The 19,425-nt window shown below is 40.0% G+C and overlaps 2 protein-coding genes across 2 annotated transcripts in view; both read right to left on the bottom strand.

Annotated features, from left to right (window-relative positions):
- The window catches only part of LOC107226697, a 116,461-nt gene extending 100,442 nt beyond the window's left edge, over positions 1-16,019 (bottom strand). Inside the window, exon 1 of the mRNA XM_046734937.1 lies at positions 15,522-16,019. The gene's annotated coding sequence lies outside the window, so the exon portion shown is untranslated. The remainder of the gene's footprint in view (positions 1-15,521) is intronic.
- A 513-nt stretch (positions 16,020-16,532) lies between these two features.
- LOC107227998 (putative defense protein 3) lies at positions 16,533-18,798 on the bottom strand. The gene is made up of 4 exons (XM_015669340.2): positions 18,625-18,798; positions 18,068-18,251; positions 17,734-17,874; positions 16,533-17,146 (listed from the first exon to the last, which is right to left on the bottom strand). Exons 2-4 carry the CDS (start codon positions 18,248-18,250, stop codon positions 16,979-16,981), a joined length of 492 nt encoding a protein of 163 aa, XP_015524826.2. The 5' UTR covers position 18,251; positions 18,625-18,798; the 3' UTR covers positions 16,533-16,978.
- Positions 18,799-19,425: the final 627 nt, after the last annotated feature.

Raw genomic sequence — 19,425 nt, 5'->3', positions numbered from 1 at the left:
TGGATCGGTATTATCTTTTTATGGCGGTGACGCTATTGGTTGGTTTAATTGCTGTGCGAGAGCCGTATACGCGAGGCTGTATGTTACGGAGATTGGACATCCAGATTACGTACCTACCCTCCGTGCGATGCATACTCACGCAATTCCGATATAGACACACACCGAATACCCGACATGCTCACGTTGCCTATCAATGATCGTTTTACGCACACCTAGCATCTTACAATTCTAGAGGAGACGTGCCCCTTTGTGAACGTTCTACTATTCACGCGAGATTGAAGTTAGTAGGGTTATCGTAACGATACATTATTGGAAAAATCACTTTTAAAGAACACCAAAGATTTTTAAAGAACTCATACTGAAAAATTCAAATTATTATGTTTTCGTTCTATTGCGGTTCGCTGAAATTGAAACGGTTAAAAAATCGCGACGTAACGGTTTTTTCCTAAGCATGAATCGTCACGGTAACGTTACTAACTAACTAACTTCGACGTGATTACTATTCCCTTTTACAGTATATAATCGACTAATCTGGGAATCAAATTCTTTGGAAAAATTCTCTTAATCACGGATGAAACTTTCTGACATTTCGAGTCTTTTCCATGTCCCGGTCATCGTTTTTTTACCGACTTAATGCCCGCAGCCACCTCATCGGGGTGCCAACGTCGTGATTGATTTGATAAGACGCTAAGCCGGTCGGTTAACTTGACCTCAACTTTCACCCTGGCGTAACCCATTTCCTTGGGTTGTTGGTATTATACGATGCCTACTTTGTTAACGAGGGGTTGTATATGTAAGCGGTGTGTAATCGATATGCTTGAGCCATTAGTCTGATTTTTTGCTACTTCATTTCGCGTTCTCGCAAGCTTTTCAAGAAAGGCATTTTTCTTACGGGCTTACGAAATGAGGAGAAGTTTGAGGAAGGGACTGATATAGTACAAAAAACTATAAGAAACTTTCAAAAATTCAATATTCTATACACGAGACGTTCGATGTATTCTTTATGCTTGTGGGAACAAAGATCAAAATTGAAAAACGTCAGCTTTTTACTCTTCTGAAACTCTTTTACTTTAACCAAGTTCCAACCTATATTCAGTACAAGCCTTGAGAGCTTGAAGCGCAGAAACGAACTAAGCATGTAATTAGAGAATATCCAGTTCACGTAATTCGAATTCTGCGCCGGATAATCCGTGCCTTGGTAACACCTGGATAAATTTCCGATAATGATGAGCTGTTGAAGCTTATAAGAGTGGCATAAATCTTCGGAGGGATCCTCTTCCCCGAGTTCAAAGTCGAGGGGTTATAAAAATTAGGGGTTCCTCTTAATTCCAGCTTTTGATCGCCGGATGGGATTTGAAGGTCGATGCTTTTGGGACTCTCCTGCTATCCTCCATCTCATGAGAGGAAAAAAAATCGACAACTACAGACGAACGAAGATCGATCCAGACGTGCTCATCTTTGGTTTATCGATACTCCGCGAGGCTGTACGTATTAATTTCTTAAAGAATAAGAGAACTGAAAAAGGAACTCGATGGTTTCAAAAAGGAAACTCTACTTGCGTCTGTGACCCAGCTGATGGGAAAACAAAGTTTCCGGACAAACGTTGGATTGCATAATCGTAACTCACTCGCTGACAACGAAATTGACGGTTACCAGATGTGTTGGACTGGCGAGCAAAGAAACCAACAAACGTGAACGCGGATGCAAAAGAGGAGGAAGAGAGATGAAAAAAAAAAGAATGACAGCACTAGACAGGAGTTAGTCACGTAGTCTGATATTCACTTTCACCTGCATGCTCCTCCCGCGGCTGGAGGTAATAGGCATACGGCGGCGTTCTAGCCGGTAACCTTCATCGTCCGATCGTCATAATTGCCAATTCCTCATCTCTCCTCTCCTCCTCTTCCTCTTATCCTCTTCGTGATCCAGGCTGATAATTCCCGGCTCGTGGATCGAGAGGTATATCATAATTTCCGCTGCAGATGGTGGTTCGAATCTCGCACCGGCCGGTCCTCTTCCTCGGTGAGAAGGAAAGAGAAAGATAAAGAGGAGAGAAAGAGAGGCATCTTCAGCTGGTTCAGTCCCGACGGTCAAGTTGGCGTCGCTGTTGCCAGGCTCGCTCTTTGTTGCCGAGGAGCACGTCCAGCAGACCAGCAGCGTCTTTGTCGCTGAACCACCGATCTCTCTCTCTTGCTTTTATTTTCTCTCTCTTCGTCGTCCCATCCGCACGCTTGTCCATGTAAGAAAGTTCACGGCGAGACGTCGATCGGCGTTTGCCAAGAGACTCGAGAAACTTAAAGGGGATATTTCCCCCGTAGTGGAACCTGTTGATAGATCAATCCCTTGCTGGTCCACCAGGCTTGTTACCCGCATCTTTCACCGCCTTCCACTACCTGCCCGAGTTCATCTTCCAACAATAAGCGCAAAAAGGGAATTGGAGAAATCGAGTTCGACCTGGTCATCAAACTCTTCATGGCTATATTTCAATTCTACACTATTCCTAGGCACACATGTTGATCATGGAGTCTGCAACTTCCTCGGATGTTGAGTTCTGGGTAAACTGCAGCGTGACTTTACTTGACATGACTTTGGCAAATTTTACAGGTTTAACGAACACGTGACAAAGGAACTCCACTCCTCTCAAAAAGACTACAAAGCATCTGGAGACAAAGTGAACGTTCTTACCAGTATCGATAAACGATTTCATTGGCAAAGACACTCCAATTGTACGTTTCGTTATCAAAATCCTGTCTTTCTTTCCCGCAGGACTTGGGAAACTCTGACAGCCTTTACCAGTCCCACTTCCAAAGCCCAACAGTAGTTATCGAACTGTGTTATAATATCGTAGAAGGTATCCAAAACCCACTAGCACCATACTGTCAGTCTGGAATGTCAATAACGGCGGTTGAAGTCCGTTGATAATGGAGCAACGGTGAGATTGTTTTAACACATAGCGTGTAACCGGGTCGGACATGAAAATTTAAGTGAGGTTGGCCTGTTGAACTGCGAATCCATTTCAACTCTGTATAGTTTTTGCGAATTATAACGACGACGAGCCTCGCTGAGTGATAATAAAAATAATGGGATCCGAGAGTGAACTGGGTAAGTCGAGTGAGTGAGGATACCGAAAGAGACGAGGAAGAAGATGATGAAGATGACGAAGATGACGACGAAGGAGGAGGAGGAGAGGAAAAAGAGGGAACGACGCCCGCATGAGTTAACCTTAGTTCCCCGTTAATTACCGTCCCGGTTAAACAGTGACCACCAGTCAGAGCTAGCGAAGCAGCTGATGATAACATCAATCGTAATCTTAACACGTGACAAGTACAGCAGGCATTTCGCGGCAGCTGTTCGTAACGTACATACGATTCTGTTTCAGTATTTTAGTACGGCAATTATGAACAGCGATGATGCGTGGCCCGTCACATGGAACCCATAGGAGAATGGCTGCGCGTTTTTACAAACTCTTTTACAATCAGTCCTCTTCTATGTCTGCGGTAAACATTGAAGAACTGTTCACTGAGAAAAATTTCATTTGTTACAGTAAGTAGAAAAATTGAGTAAAACAGGTATCGTTAAATAAACTGTTTGAATATTGTTGGAATTACGAAAAACGAGGTACGCCTAACCATTTTGCGCTATCGTCGATCCTTTTTTGGTTATTGCGACGCAAAATCTGTTTCTGAGGTTTACTCTACTTTTTTAGTTAAACAAGGCTTTAACGTCAATTTATTCTTGCACAAGCATTAAATTTTCGCAACAGTCGCAAGAAAATATAGCAACAGCGATCGTAATGAGAAAGAATAGTAACGGATACTAGACTTTCCGGTAACAGCTAGAAAACTAATTTTCATTTTCTACCTAGAACTATATTTTTCGATTGTGGTAAAAAATAAAAATAGTTAAGGACTAAAAATTTCTATCAGTGTAGATCATGAATGCATCGATTGACTTGAAAATTGTTCGATTACTTCTTCGTTCGTAATTGCTTTGAAATTTCACATTACGTGTGCGATACACGGCACGATGATGAGATACGCGTCATTTCGATTCGTTCAATTACCTCGGCGGAAGCGCGAAATTGCTGCATATCCGCGTTGTCTCTGAAACCGGTAACCGAGCTGTAACTCATTCAAGCTAACCGGTATAAGTGCGCAGGTAAGACGCGAGGCAAACACATTTAACGTCTAAGAATACGTTTGTATAATTGTATAAAAATGATTTCTATAGCTCAAAGCCGGATCCTTAGTCGAGAAGTGAAAATATTTCACTTAGTTACTTCACCGTCAATTTTAATTCACCGACCATTTCTCAGCAGTTTATTTATTTTTTTTTCCAGTTCTTTTCTTTTTAATCATATTGACAAATTCTACCACGCACCTGACTCAATTTCGATATTTATCCCACAAGTATCTTTCTATAATGATACTTTTCACTCGTTTACATCGATTTACAAAAATAATATGTAAAAATTATTGCTTGGTCGAAGTCTTTCTTTTTTCAAAAATTCACGTCGCCAAGACATCTCGAGAAGTTTGGGAAAAGTGTTTGAGAAAGTGGAAGGAATCGGGTTACTCTTGACGAATAGTCTCTGTCGGTGAGGAAAAAAAATAAAATAAATAAATAAAATAAATAGATCCACGTATTTACCCCATTTGTCAGAGTTACGACTCACAAGTAAGCTGATCCCCTTATAAACGCGTGGAAATAGATGGAAAATGCGATGTGAGCGGGAACAAGAGATGATGTGCTAACCGTGGCCTCTCGCATTTCGGCTGCGGACTATCAACATTATAGCTACATGAATACATATGTATATACAGATATATGTATATGTATATATTTCACACAAGAGATGCCGAGTATTCGGCACACGGATTATTTTGAATCATTTATACGTCCCTCAAGAATTCTTCTCCAGAGGTTCAGAGTCGTCTGCACAAACTTGAGCTTAAAGCGAAACCGAATATATTCTAGACGTGTATGTATGTATATATATATATATATATAGTATGTAGTATATTACATGTATATACGAGGGTTATCTGTATTAGAGGCGGTTAAATATATCTGTCCTAACTTAACCCCGGCTAACTGCACAAGCACAGCTGAGTTGCTTCAACCCTGCAATATGCGTCATAGGTTTTGAGAATTGCATTGTATGGGGCATTCCCTGCAGTTAATTTCGAAGTTAAATATGCGCTCGTAGATTTAAGCAATTTATTTGCAACTTTTATTCAACTTGAAACTTTTCATTCTCGTTAATTGTTTCATTTCAGAACAGAAATATGTCAATTATTCTGCCTCGCGTGACGATAATTCTGGAGTGCATTTTCAAACTTTGTTTTCTGTACATTTAGTTGTACGAGTAGTCAAGAGGTTTTATTCAATAGGTACACGAAATGTTAATTATCTTAAATGAACGGTATTTTAATATTCCGGATGTAACTAAGTATACGAAGATATTTAGTAATCTATAAAATAAAAATTCAATCTTATTCATGCAGTTTCTCTGCTCCTCCACTTCCGAATTCTACTTTTTCAACAAAGAATTGTTTTCGTTCTTTGATAACTTCAATATTATCGTTAAAACTGCCATTGACACTTGAGTATATTCAATTTTTTTTATCGCTAAAAATTGATATCCAGTACGTGACAATTTTCCACCCACTCTCTCCTTCTCTCTCTCTCTCTCTTTTCGTGAATAAAAATGAATCTTTCGAAACGAAAAAAAAAAAATCCCGTATTAAAAATCTTTTGTAGATAAGGATCTTGAAAAATATGGGATTAAAAATTAATACGGTTCACACGGAATGCCCCATATCGCGAGCGCAGAGTAACTTCTACGGTGCCGGAAATGCGAAACGTTAGAGCCCCCATGGTTCTGGTGGTCGGGGGTAAGTGTGAACCATCTGGTAACGGTATGGTAAATATTTTAAGTCCAAGACGACGCCCGATTCTCCAGATTTCCGAGCCTCGTTGTTACGTGGCCATTTTTACCAAGCAGCTCGATTCGCCGCAGCATCGTGCAAGAAGCGGCAGCTGAGATAACAAAAAGGACCGTAACGCTTATGCAGCGGAAGGAGATGAATAATCACGGAAATCAATTTACGAAGCTAGATGTAAGAGCTTTCCTGCCGCCCATTCGAATCGCACAATATCCGTCCACGCTCACGGTGTTCATGGTGTTCGGAAATCTGTGTTACAAGCACACACTTTCAACGTCGCGTATACGAGAAGTTATTTGTTTTTTAAATATATCGTATGCGATAGAGATATACGTATTTAAGTTAGCCAGCGGCTCCGAGATTCGATGTTCCGGGATAGTTTGTATACGCGGTTTTATGTGCGAACCCTGCATATATATCTTTTGAACGTTGAAATTTAACGAGATATTTACGCCTTACTGTGAATCAAACATTGCGGGAAAATGCTTATCATCATTTTATAATCACTAAGCTAATGTTGAATTATATCTTCTTATACTACGAGGGCAAAAATTTTGTCTAAAGTATACATTATGTTAAACGCGGCGTTTGCTTTATGCGCAAGGTAATAAATACCGGGGGATTCCACGTCAAATCGAACGATGAAACGAGATTTTTTCCCAGACCACTTTTAATGTTTTCACTCGTTTACTGACTTCAAGTTCGTATTGAAAGAATCGAATCTGAATTTTTTCAGATTTTCCTGACCGAGCATTATCTTACCACAGCTGGTCGAAAAATCAGCTCTTGACGATTTCTCATTTTTTCAAATTAACATAGCTTGACATTCAGATGACGTATGGAAAAAGTTCCCATGCAAAAGTTTCGCATCTTTGTACGAAATTTCTAAACATAATTTTGTGTCATTTTTCATGCCCCGTTAAAGTATAATTTTGACGAAAAATCTTCGAAAATCTGCCGTAACAAAGTACTATCCTCGTCGAATTGGCTGAATTTTTTACACAGCATGTCAACACCAAAGATTGTCCGCAAGTTTCGTAGTTGGTGGAAAACTAGTTCAAAAGTTACAAGTAACAGTTTACATGGATGTCTGAAATTAGTCGTCCATACGTAGCGTAACGCGACACTACGAATGGTAAAAGCTATACAGTCGGTATTACGATACGCGAAACATCGTTGAATTCTTACCTTGGATGCATATTGCTTGAGAAATATTGCCCGGCGGTACGGAACTCGCGTAACATGTCAGGAATCGTGACGAATGATGGAAAAAGTCGACGATCGAGATTATAAACAAAGCGCGTATCAATTGACGATCGCGCTCGAGTGCGCAGCAGCGCAACGCGCAGGGTGAGAAAATTCCTTGTCGCGCCGCGAAGTTTGAACCGAATTCTCGCCACTGCGTGAATATTTATTGATACATCTTCCGAACCACCGCGCCGCCCACTTCGACGTTTTTAAACAACCTTTAGCATTGAAGCAGGCATTCTGTGTATAAATTGTAGCCCATTCGATCCGGGCGTTTTTCGGTTACGAACAATTTACGCGCATTTTGTACCAAAACTACACTGAAACGGGGTATGAAAAATCCGAAAAAAAATACTCTAGAAAATTTCACAAGAGAACCTAAAATTTTTGTAAAGGTATTTTTTCATATGTCGTCCAGGTTTTAAGCTACGTAGGCGCGAAAAATGAAAACATTGTTGAAATTAATTTATTGGACGACTTGTCGTGAAGAAATCATGTGTCGGAAAAATCTGAAAAAAATCAAACATCATCTTTTCAATATGTTCTTTGATTCTATTAGAGGATTTGACGTGGAATACCCCATATATATACATGCGTATACACATAATATGTTTAATTCTCATTAAGTCATCGTGATTGATAATCATTACAGAATTAAGCTACGTTACTCTGATACCGAAAAAAAAAACTATTTGAGATTCATAACAAATTTGATTTTTCGGTGAAAAAGTATAAGTTTACAGAAGAAAATTGGTTTTTAGCCAGTGGTATCTATCGAAATTTGGTTTATCAACACTGTGTATACTGTATAAATATTTAACCGTATGACAAAATAATTAATTCGCACAAGCATTGCAGGTGTGCTTAATTTGAAGAAAAGAAAAAAAACGGGCACGAAAAATCTCCAAAAGCAGTGAAATAAATATGTATTATTGTATATTCGTAAGAGCAAGTTGGTTTTTTCATTGGAAATTACATTTTAAACTTTTTTCATTTATTAACTAAAAGTGCAGAAGGAAAAACGTTTCGAGGAGAAGAGAAACGAATAACAAATGAGGAAAAGTTGTTTTTCCAACATGAATAAAAATATACTAGATCGTAAATCAGTTTGACCTCAGTTACTTGTCGACTTAAACAAAGTGAATTGTTAACATCTGAATGGCTTAACGCGCATGCGCTAAAACTCGAGAGCACGAACAGTTGTTTTGTCAGGTCGACCAACGTTCATGAATTCAGATAACAGGTCGCCGCGACGTATATAACCTCAAAAATGTTTGTCACACTGAGAAAACAACTGCTCATGCTCTCGGATTTTAGAGCATGCGCATTAAACCATTCAGTAGTTAGCAAATCACTCCGTGTGTCTCATGCACGTGAATATATGCCCAACGGGATACAAAGAAGAGGAAAAACAGAACAATGCTATTAAAATGCAAAAATAAAACGGTAATAACAAGTTGTCGAAAAGTATGAGTAAACCCGGAGTGGAAACAAAAATAAAAGAAGAATAAAGATGTTAAAAATGAGGAAAACGAACGGTAGATCGAATTGTCTCGCAAATAAAGCGAAAAATTTCGCAATTCAAAATTTCAAGTCATCACCATCGGTTGTTCAACGATACTCGGAACGAACGCGCAACACGTGTGACAGAAGAAAGGAGAAAGAAAATTAAATCCGCACATCGTGCTGCGCGAAATCGATGCGCCGAGGCCCAGCAGCGCATGGAGGACAAAGAAGGATTATTGCGGCTACGTATTGCGCAAGGATCAACCGCGAGGCCTCCTCCGCGCTCGAATATCCGCCACCTTCGAACACATCGCTGCGCAAAGAGTTCGAATCCTGGTACCGCAGAACTGCAGCAAACAAGCCGTTAACTGTACCTGCGTTATACGCCCGCAACTCGGCTGCACTTTCACTCGTATATCCGACTGTGTAGTCGGCTTGCCTTGCCTTGCCTTGCATGACAACCTGACTACCTTACCTCTCCAACTCATTGCTGAACAACATCGACGCATTCGAGCGAGGCTATTTTTCTCTGCCAAATAACGCAAATGAGTTTGCAAATTTTATTACCAATTATTCTTTAATTTTTCCAATTCAGAGACATTTTTGCTTGTTCTTTCCAGAATTTAGCGCAAATTCTGAGATTCGAGTCGACGATTAGTGTCTAAGAATGAGAAAGTGTAAAAAGATAAAAACAAAATTATAATTGCCATACCGTTAATTGTACACCTCGGTAATTAAAAAACGCAAAAAATTTTTACAAATGAAAAAATACCGTTGTCATTCATTAAACATATCCTCGAAAGACTGATGGAAAATTTTACTGGAATTTTACATCAAGTTAGTATATAGTATACTAGTTTTTTTTCAACTGAATAAAAACATTAATCATATGTTCAAAATTTGTAATCGTTCGGTAAAGAGTTGCATTAATTTACATTGAGAATAACACAAATCATACGGTTTTCAGTTTTTCGCAGTGTTTTCTTGTCAAGCGATCATCCGAAATGGGAAAGAGCGAAGAATGGCGACACGTGTGAAACAAAAGATGAGAAGAATCGGTCGGATGAATGTCGCCAAAATTGGTCAGAATATTGCGTCGCCCGAATTGCAAAACATTGGTGAATTAATTATATCACAATATGAGTCATGGGTGATCCTGTTCCTTTACAAGTAGGTGCGTGGTTTGAACCAGAGGATTCAAGAAGAGGCCGAAAGTCAACGAGACCATGTTATAAAACTTGACGTGAGAGGCTGTCGAGCTTGATCGATCATGACTGCAGTTATACGAGACGAGAAATTAAGTCCTGCAGTTTGAATACACTGCAGCAGTACTAAAAAACGAACAATTTTTCGCACGAGTTATAACGCGAATCATTAATATTACTCAACGATACGTACGTTTTATGAACTCAGCCTTAGGCTCAATGTTTACCGTGGCTTATCACGGATGATTGATTGCCCACTGTAATAACAAAGCTTACAGCTTTAGCTTTTTTTTTTTTGTGTAAAAACAAAGTTTGCATCCGCGAAAATTTTACCTTCGCTTTGATTTCCGGTATGAGAAACTTCCTCCGTTTGCCAAACTATTGGGATATAAAAGTGTTCCGTCTACGACGGACAAAGTAAAAGTTCCTGCCTCAAAGCCGGTAGACGTGGCACGATGACTCATCATTTTAATTACTTTATATATAGCTCCAAGTATTCCATAATTATGATGCAATTTTCTGTTGTATTAAGTTTAGTCGCGTTATATTCTGCGACGACACAATTAATCGTTGGCCTGATTTTAAGCTTCGATCGTTTAAAACTTTGACTTATTCAAAAAGAAAAGAAAATTTAAAGTACAATGAATTTCTTACTCTTTACAAGGCTATTCGAAGACGAAATAAAATAAATAGCAAGTTTCGAACGACCTCGTTGATCAAGATTAAAGTATGATTCAGGGAATGGAAAACAAAATTCACTTTCAAGCTAAAAAAAAAAACTGGCACAAGCAAAAGGAACAGGCTCGAGTGCAGAGAGAAAACACAAATTTCGCGGTACGAATTTGGTGCTCGTTAAGTTTGGAACCGTTATTCCGGTCGTAAAATCGATATCACTGTAATAGATCGACATTTTTGGGGTATTCCGGAACCCCTTTCAACAGAATTCAGATTCGTCGATCAGACATATTCGAGGCGAATGATTAGGCGGTACAAACGATAAGGAACAATGATCAAGCATGCCGCACGAAGGCGTTCCAATACGGGGCGAACGTGTTAGTGTGCGTGACGTGGTCTATCAGATTCTCACATGTGGAGGATGAGGTTGGTGCCGCGGTGATCTAGGTCGTCTAAGATTTAATCTAGGCCTTACAAGTACACCGAGAGTCGGGGAAGCACAGCGTAAGCACCAACCACCACCACGTGTTCCAACTTCTTCGTAGTCCTGCCTGATAACATTTCCCGCAGGATCGAAGAAAACGCGAAAGGAAAGACAAATATTTACTCCCGATACCGGATTTCTCGGCTCCGACGTAGGTTGTTGACCTTGACCAGGCACATAAAACCTCGACGATTCTTATACGACCTTACATACCCAATTGGCAATTCGCCCTCGTGTCACGACGTCAAACACTCGCCAACGAGATTTGCGCAGGACAAAAGGACGGTGAGGTGAAAGAGGGTCGTGAAACGAAACGAGGAAAACGAATGAAACACCTCCGTGGTTATCGAACCAATACCTCAGAGAGTTTCAACCATCTGGTAAGAGCTTTTCAAACGCTACAATTTCGGCTATTCTCGATACCACTCATGGCCAATGTTTGTGATACTCTGAGAAAAGTCTTGACCAATTTTTGTTCGATTCGGCAGATCGGTTTTCGCGCAATTAATTTTTTTGCAAACAACGTTCATCGACTCTTAACAAGTGTTTCTTTGGTGAGACAAAGTGGTCCCGGAATGTTTGTTGCTCTTGGTGAGACTGTTTCTTGTCCACAAACATATAAAGGGACTTAATTTTCATCAGTACTCGAGAAAGACGTCGAAATTGCAGCATAACTTGATCACCGACTAGTAAAAAGTGAACAAAATTACCAGCATTTTGAGAAATGACCCTGAAGTAGGATAGCGAGGCAAGGTGTTTCTTCTTTGCCTGTTTTTTTTTTTTTTTTTTGCACTCGTTAACGACAATATGAAATTCTGGTGGCTTTTTAAAAGTGGCTCGAAAGTGTCGCAGAGTTTCGCACAGATTTTATCTTTCGCTCTCATCTGCGGGTTTATAAGAGCTGACTCAGAGCTCGGTCTGAGCACCCGTTTTCACAAGGCGTACGCAGCAGCAGCGGTTGCCGAGTCTAACCTAACCGGAAGCAGTGTCGAACCTGAGGTCAAGTCCCTCAGGTACACCAGTCGCCGTCTCGCCTCGCTTTTTCCTTACAGTCTACGTTGAGTTTCATAGATAAAATTTGACGTTAACGGTCATTCAGGCGACAAGAAAATCTCTCTTTCTCTCTTCAAGGCGTGCAAGTCGCTTTTGGAGGTCAATTTTGGGTAGAAAAAGCATAATGAGTTTTCTCACGAGGATCCATTCGCTGACAATTCTCGACACGTTCGCACCCCGATGACACCGCTTGTATTCAAGAGTCGTTATAGATGTGAAACTAGGCGTTTTGTGCAAATTTTTAAACGTGGGGTCTCTTGATTTTATGCTCTACCTTCCACGGATTAAGCTTTAAATCACGGACACAAACTTTTTCGAAGTTCTTTGCTTACTTCAAGTTGGGAATGATCTGATATGGTTTGAGTTAGAACAACTTCCGATCTGTTAAAATTTCTTGAGAAGAATTTTGAACTGAATTTTGGATATAGCTCCAAGAGCTAGGGACGTTTTCTTACTAACAGATTCAGATTTTGTGTTTAATACTCTACAAGAAACGTTTGATTAAATTTCCGCTAATTTGAAAAAATAAACAGCAAAAAAAAAAGGATTAAAATCGATTGATCCACCCTTTCTCTGAAAAATGTTTGCAAACTGTTAGATCCTACAAATGTAACATTTCACAAGCGAATATCAGGAACTTTATCACAAAACATGGGTTGGTATCTAGAATGAAGTACCGAATAGACTAGTTTCCTCATTGTCGGGGTTGGATAAGATAAAGGCTTAGCCCCAAAAAGTAGTTCGATGATAAAACCAACCAAGAAACCGGAAACCGACGTCAAACTCCAACCATAACTTCCTTGTACAAATTGACTTCGCGTCCGTCAAGATCCCGATTCACTCCATCAGCAGATAACAAATCCAATACGATTCTATCAAAAAGATAGCCAGTAATCTATGAATGATGTTGATCAGTGAAAATTCGATCAAGGTATGAGAGTGTACCAGTTATTGACACACTTAACCCCAATTATCGACCCTTTTATTTTCCAAAATTATAAATTGACGATACAAATTGTGAATTTCTAGATAAGAAATTAATTTTCTATTAATTTCCGAACCATGTATCAAACAGATACGATCAAAAAAGTTCAATACTTGGAAGAGGTTCAATGACTGGTACACTTACCTCATCTTCTCAGTGAACAAAAAAGACTTCTCATCAATTCTACCAGTCTTTCATCCCCTGATCTGGAAAGCGCGTATTTTCGCAACCATCCCACGCTCCCCCCTATTTCCCATCCATCATCGCATCCCCTCTGCAGAGTTATATGTGTGCATAGGTACCGTGGGATTAGGGAGTGCATGATATACACACAGTGCGGAAGAGAGGAACGGGTTGGCCTTCGGTTAACTTTGGCTGTGCTACTAGCCATATCGATTGTCGTACTGCGACACCCCCTCGCGCTTTAGGGGTTGCCAACGGTTCATTTCGCTCGCAAGCCAACCTACGACCCGCGATCAAATATACCGACTCTCATCTCCTCATCTCTCTTCAAGGAAGAAAAACGCTGCTGCAAAGAGGGGGGAGGATTGGGAACTCTGCTCTACTATTCTACTCTGCCAAAGATGCAAATATTCAAGGGTATTCGTGCTTTCCGCTCGAAGAACAACACAAGGGGATCCAATTTTTCTACAATTTATTCTCCTCTTCTTATTGTTTCTTTCAGACCTTCTTCAGGCACCGATCGATTTCGTAAATTGTATAAAAAGTCAAAAAGGCTTTTAAGATTGGAGAATTCATTCGGTTTATTTATTTATTTATTTATATTCTTATTCTTTCCTGCCAAATGGCGATAATGACACACTTTTGTCACAGTTAGTAAAAATCAAATCTCAGTGTCGAATATTTTTACGGATAGATTATCTGATCGGAATATATTTATCAACGAAGGGGATCAACTTATCTGAAGACGATCTTAAACTGCAGATCATCCCGGCGGAGAATAAGATAATGGCGATATATCTACGCGTGGTGATTCACTCATTCATCAATTCACTCTTTCATTCGGACAACGTACCCGCTACAAGTACGTCATTTTGTAAGTCTAGATCTACCCCTTTATCTGCAATACCGCAGTAACATGTGACATGCGGATAGTACAACATGTGAGACATATAATACACAACGATTTACAAAATACGGTAGACAACTCTCGTGTTAGTGGTGAAGTTTAGTTTGCACGAGTAATGAAAAGTGAGTAAGTGAGTTAGTGGAGTGAAGTTGCAAGTGTATTATACACATATAATTGCGATGAAGTCTAAAATACCTGAATGTGATAGATTTGCAGAATGCGATTCAGATGTTTCACTTTCGGTATCCGGTCATGACCCGGGCTTAACGGCACTCTTATCTCTCTTTAAGAAGGCGAAAAGCAGAGTAATAAAAAAAAAAAAAAAATTAGACACAGTAACTCGAGGCCGATTCTTTGATATTAGTTAATTTATAACTCGTCGATCACTTCGATGTACGCGATTAATCGTTCGATGTGTCTCGAAATCAGTCAAGGCTACACCTAGTAAATTATTCAATGTACCAGATCCCACTCTGACCTCGGGAGTAAAATTCATAATTCATAAACGAGGGGCTGTGCGGAAAAAAGGGGACCGAACACTGGATTGCAGACAATTTACAAATTCCGGCTCAAATTTCTTCAAGAAGTGAAAAATAATACATTATAGCTATTTTTCATTCAAGAATTGTTACTATGTGAAGTGTTCTTCATTCCATCCCCTAGATTTGAATGCATCAATTCCGACTCCAAGTTTATTTTTATTATAGCAGCACCAGCAGCGATCGTATTACAAATTACTCGATAGTTTTAGATGTTGAATATTAATTGCATAACCGGATTTAAGCCGAGTAAATTACCGAGAATTTTAGAGAGGAAGAAGCGAGGAAAAAAAAAGACTAAAATAAAATTAAAGAAAAAAAAAAAAAAAACTACGGTCAGCCGATATTCAACTATATAGGTACGCGAATTTTTGCACAAGCATAAAAGTGTCTGTACAGATGACTCGCGCTTATATACGAAAAGCCGCACGTAACCTGCGCCTGTTTCTAATTCGTGCAAATCCTACCGTTATCCTAGACTCCCGGTTTATCGCATGTATATATATGTACAGGTATATGTGTATAAATATACGTTAACTTGTTACTCGTTCGCATCCCACCGGTTCGAACTGATCGGAGCGTGGTGAAAACGACCGCTCGTTACATGTGAATAAGGCGAATCCTCGCCGGTCGTAAAATGGCGACAATTAGGATGTGAAAATTATTCGGCTATTCGCGGTATTCGTATTACTATATTTATTTACAACACAACAAGTGTTTGAAAAATAAAAAGAAAAGTATTGTAATAAAAACTTGAGTGTGCGATAATTGCACGGCGTGAATGAACTCACCATGCAGGATAACCAAGTCGAAGGATTCGCTAACGACTCTCCGATTCCTCCCAGTTTCCTGTGCAACGGGGGCAAAGAAGAAGTGGACGTGAAGTTGGCCGAGCTGTTGCAGGTTTAAAAAATCCAAAAAGATCCTTAAGATCGGTGCAAATCTCGAACGAATCACAATAATTTTTACTGCACTCGCGTATACAAGTTTCAATAATTGCGTCGATGTTATTATTACCGGGATAATCGTCAGCGGCTTGCGAATCTTATCATAATCCGTGGTAGATGATAGGACGAAACTGATAACGAGAATGGACGTAAACTGGGAAGAAAAATACCGACGACAGCGACGGTGGTAAGTCGGTGAGTAATTTTCTCCTTTGGAACGATGATAAACCGGAAGAGATAAAGGAAGAAAATACAACGAAAATTAAGCGTACACATGAACCAAAACTGGGAACCGACTCCGTAACGGCGCACGCCGAGTTCAGCGGCCGACTGAAAGTATGCAGCCGAGCAACGCCGGTTCGTTGCTGCTGCCGCTGATTCGCGTTGCTGTTGCTGCTGCTGCCGCTGCCGCTGCTGCTGCTGCTGCCGCTGATCGCTGTTGCTGCTGAACAAGCCAAACTAGCGCTGCTAAACAAAGCGGCTGCGCGCGCAGCTGCCGCCAATTGCAGCGCGCGCTTCGGCCGCCTTCGGCCGACTTCGGCCTTCTTCGGCCTTACCCGCCGGCGTTCGGTGTCGCGCTGGTTGCCTGTATGCGTACCTGCAGGCGCTTTTTCGCTGCGTCCCACCGCGACGCGCCAAACGACGCTAATTATACGCTGTGTGCGGGTGGCCTGCTTTATAGACTGTTACCACCGCTGGACAACGGCCTCAACTTCGAACAGTTCATCCGCGCGGCCTCTGTTGAGAATATCACTAAACAAAGGCCTTTGACGTCGGATCTCTTCGATTACAGATGCGAGGAGTAAGCCGGCGTTTCGCTAACAACGGCTCGGGATAATTATACGCTAATAATCGTTTCGTTGAAATTGTTTATTATTTAGTAGATTTTGATACAGGGGTTCGTTTGTCTGTCGGATAGATATCGGAATTCTACATTCTAACCTGTCGCCTAGATAACTCGCTTTCCAGTCGTGCGGCAAATAGGTCTTTGAAATATCTTATAAAGAAATAAATGAATATATTGTATTTCAATTGAAAAATTTAATAAAACACGACACACGAATCTGCGTCTTCGTAATTAGACAACGTTCTACTATTTTCGTGTCGTTTGTGATTATTATGATTATTACAGGATACTATCATTTTTGGTACATGATTATCTGTGAAACATAGATGAGTGCAAGTACTACAATTCTATCGTTAGTTTGGACAGAGAGATTTCGGTGATTCAAAAAATTAAGGAAAAAAAATATAACTAGAAGAAAATAAACCGCATGCTTAGATTTCGAAATCATTGATGCTTATTGACGGTGGATTGAAAGAGGTGATGAGCTCTGAGCGACCCAGAAGGTTTTGAACTCTTTGACCACGGTCAACTTGAAGACGACGTCTCCGACGAGATCCGGTGGTGCTATCCACCTTACAGAAACTTCAGACTTATTTTCCGCGTTTTTGTGAGTGACAGCGTTCTGAAAGTGAATAATTATTGAGATTGTAGTAGGCTTTTTCTCGCTATAAATCATATTTAAACGACTGTTTTCACATCTCAGTGTGATTTTCAAAGACTTAGCGAGATGCTCAGCGATAAAAAGAACCGGAAACCATCAAAAATTGAGGTTTTTCCGAGTCTAGTTTTTAACATCGATTCGGTACGAAATTCAAAAATTACAATATCGTTTTTACCGCTTTTGACAGTTTGTAGCTCAGGGCTAAAATAAACTTGACAGTTCATATGAAACTCAAAATATGGCTGAAGCCGTAATATTTAATTTGACTAATTATCGCAATTTTCGGCAGTTTTTGTTCTCCAAATGAGTGACACGCGTGTTTGGACCTTTTGATTGCTCAAAACTCGAGTGAAAAAATATAAAGACCGTTTCTTTTGCAAAAACTATACAACGACTATGAATTAGTTTCGATTTTGAAATATCGCAGAACGACCGTCGAATTATTCTTTCAAATCGTTGCTATTTTCGTTATTAGCTCCTAAATCTTATTTCATGTTTTCGGTGCATGAATTCCTCTAAGAAATCCGCAACCGTGTAATTACACTCACTCTTTCTCCCTTCGGGCAATCGATCGTTTGAACGTTGGTATCAGCAGGATCTACGTCAAAAGTTCCGACGATTTTGTCGCCAAGACGTGCCTGGAGCAATATTCCTTTGAACTCTTCCTTGTCGCGGCCCTTGATGGTGACCTTTTCAATTAGAAAAAAAAAAAAACCAGAGTGTCAAGCGGTTTTATTCGTAATCATTTTTCGATCGTAAGATCGCTAATCGGCGATCGATATTTATAACAATCACCGACCAGTCGCCGGATTTCCGATCAAGCTGGAGCAAAATGGAAAAAAAAAAGAAAAAAAGAAAATCAAGCATCGCGAACGCAATTACCGTGATTGACTCTCCTCCCAGAATCGAATTTTTGCTCAGCAAAATGACGTAAGGCGACGGCGTGGTCTGAGGATCAACTAAATGACCCGGCGTCATGCTTTCGCAGGCGCTTGCCGGCGCTCCAACGCTGTGAGCATAAGTCACGGCGACGATGCTTCCAAGGAAAATCAGGAATCGGAACATCCTGAAAATTGACAATGAGATCATAATGACGATGAAATTTTTTAAAGAAAATTTTGTACTCACTTCAGAATGTAGAATTAATTACATTTGCCAATTATAATAAAATATTCAACTCGATCGCGTTTCAGACGATTCATTACAACGTAAATAGTGTTTCATTTAACGACGCAAAAAATCCGATCGATCGTTATCTGCTTTTTTCTTTTTTTTTGCCTTCGGATTGGCAGAATCGAACATAATAAATACTTTTTTCGCTATATGTGATACCATTCACACATTCACACATCACGATCTTTTGTTTTGTAATCATAATCATTTATTTCAATAATAACCATTTGTTATTTTATAAATATTACGCAATTTTGTGTACTTACTTGATAATTGAACGGTGAGTTGTGACGCCGCAGGGATGATCAGTCGGCTTCTTATATACCGACGATTTCCCCTTCCTTAAACCGTCGCCACTCTTTTCCCTCCTTTGAATTCCGTGAAATTGTTCAATACATGAGCACAACACGTCGGTACGAAAGATACTCGTTACAAAAAAAAATTCAAGGAGGTCGTATTGATGTTACTATGTGAAACAGCTTGCATGGATTCGGGATTCCCCGGGATAATCACTCGCGTATCACGAGGTTATTTTATGATTGGAAAATAAACGGAGCAAAACAAATACATTCAGACCAAACCAGTCGGTTATCGCATCGTTATCCATTTTTACACGTTCTGCTGATCGTTTCTTTTTCTCACTTTATTAATAACAATTTGACGTTTGACCGGTTTCGAAACGATCTATTTTTTGTATTCCGTGCACTTTTATAGTTTCACTGGTTGTTGAATAAAAGTTTCCGTAATTTGATTGAAAGTTAGAAGAATCGGCTTCTCTCCAGTCTTTTATTAAATACGGTTCTTGCTTGTATTATTTTTCCCACTTATTGCCGCTTCGAGGAAACCAGTTGACACAATGAAAATCATTCGTTATTACCGTGCAAACCAGCGCTTAGTGCAAGGTGTGAATTATGAATGCAACGTTCGTAACTTGCCACAAAGCATCATCGTATGCCTTTCCTGTCTACGTGTTCGGAAAATCCTGCGTGTAAACTTTATTGCAAACTCGACGTAAATAGTCGTCATTCGTTTTATGGAAAAGCTCACGTGAAGCTTTGTAAAAGCAA

Source organism: Neodiprion lecontei, chromosome 3 (genome assembly GCF_021901455.1).
Source record: "Neodiprion lecontei isolate iyNeoLeco1 chromosome 3, iyNeoLeco1.1, whole genome shotgun sequence".
Taxonomy (NCBI): domain Eukaryota; kingdom Metazoa; phylum Arthropoda; class Insecta; order Hymenoptera; family Diprionidae; genus Neodiprion; species Neodiprion lecontei.
This window is presented reverse-complemented; position numbering and strand designations above follow the sequence as displayed.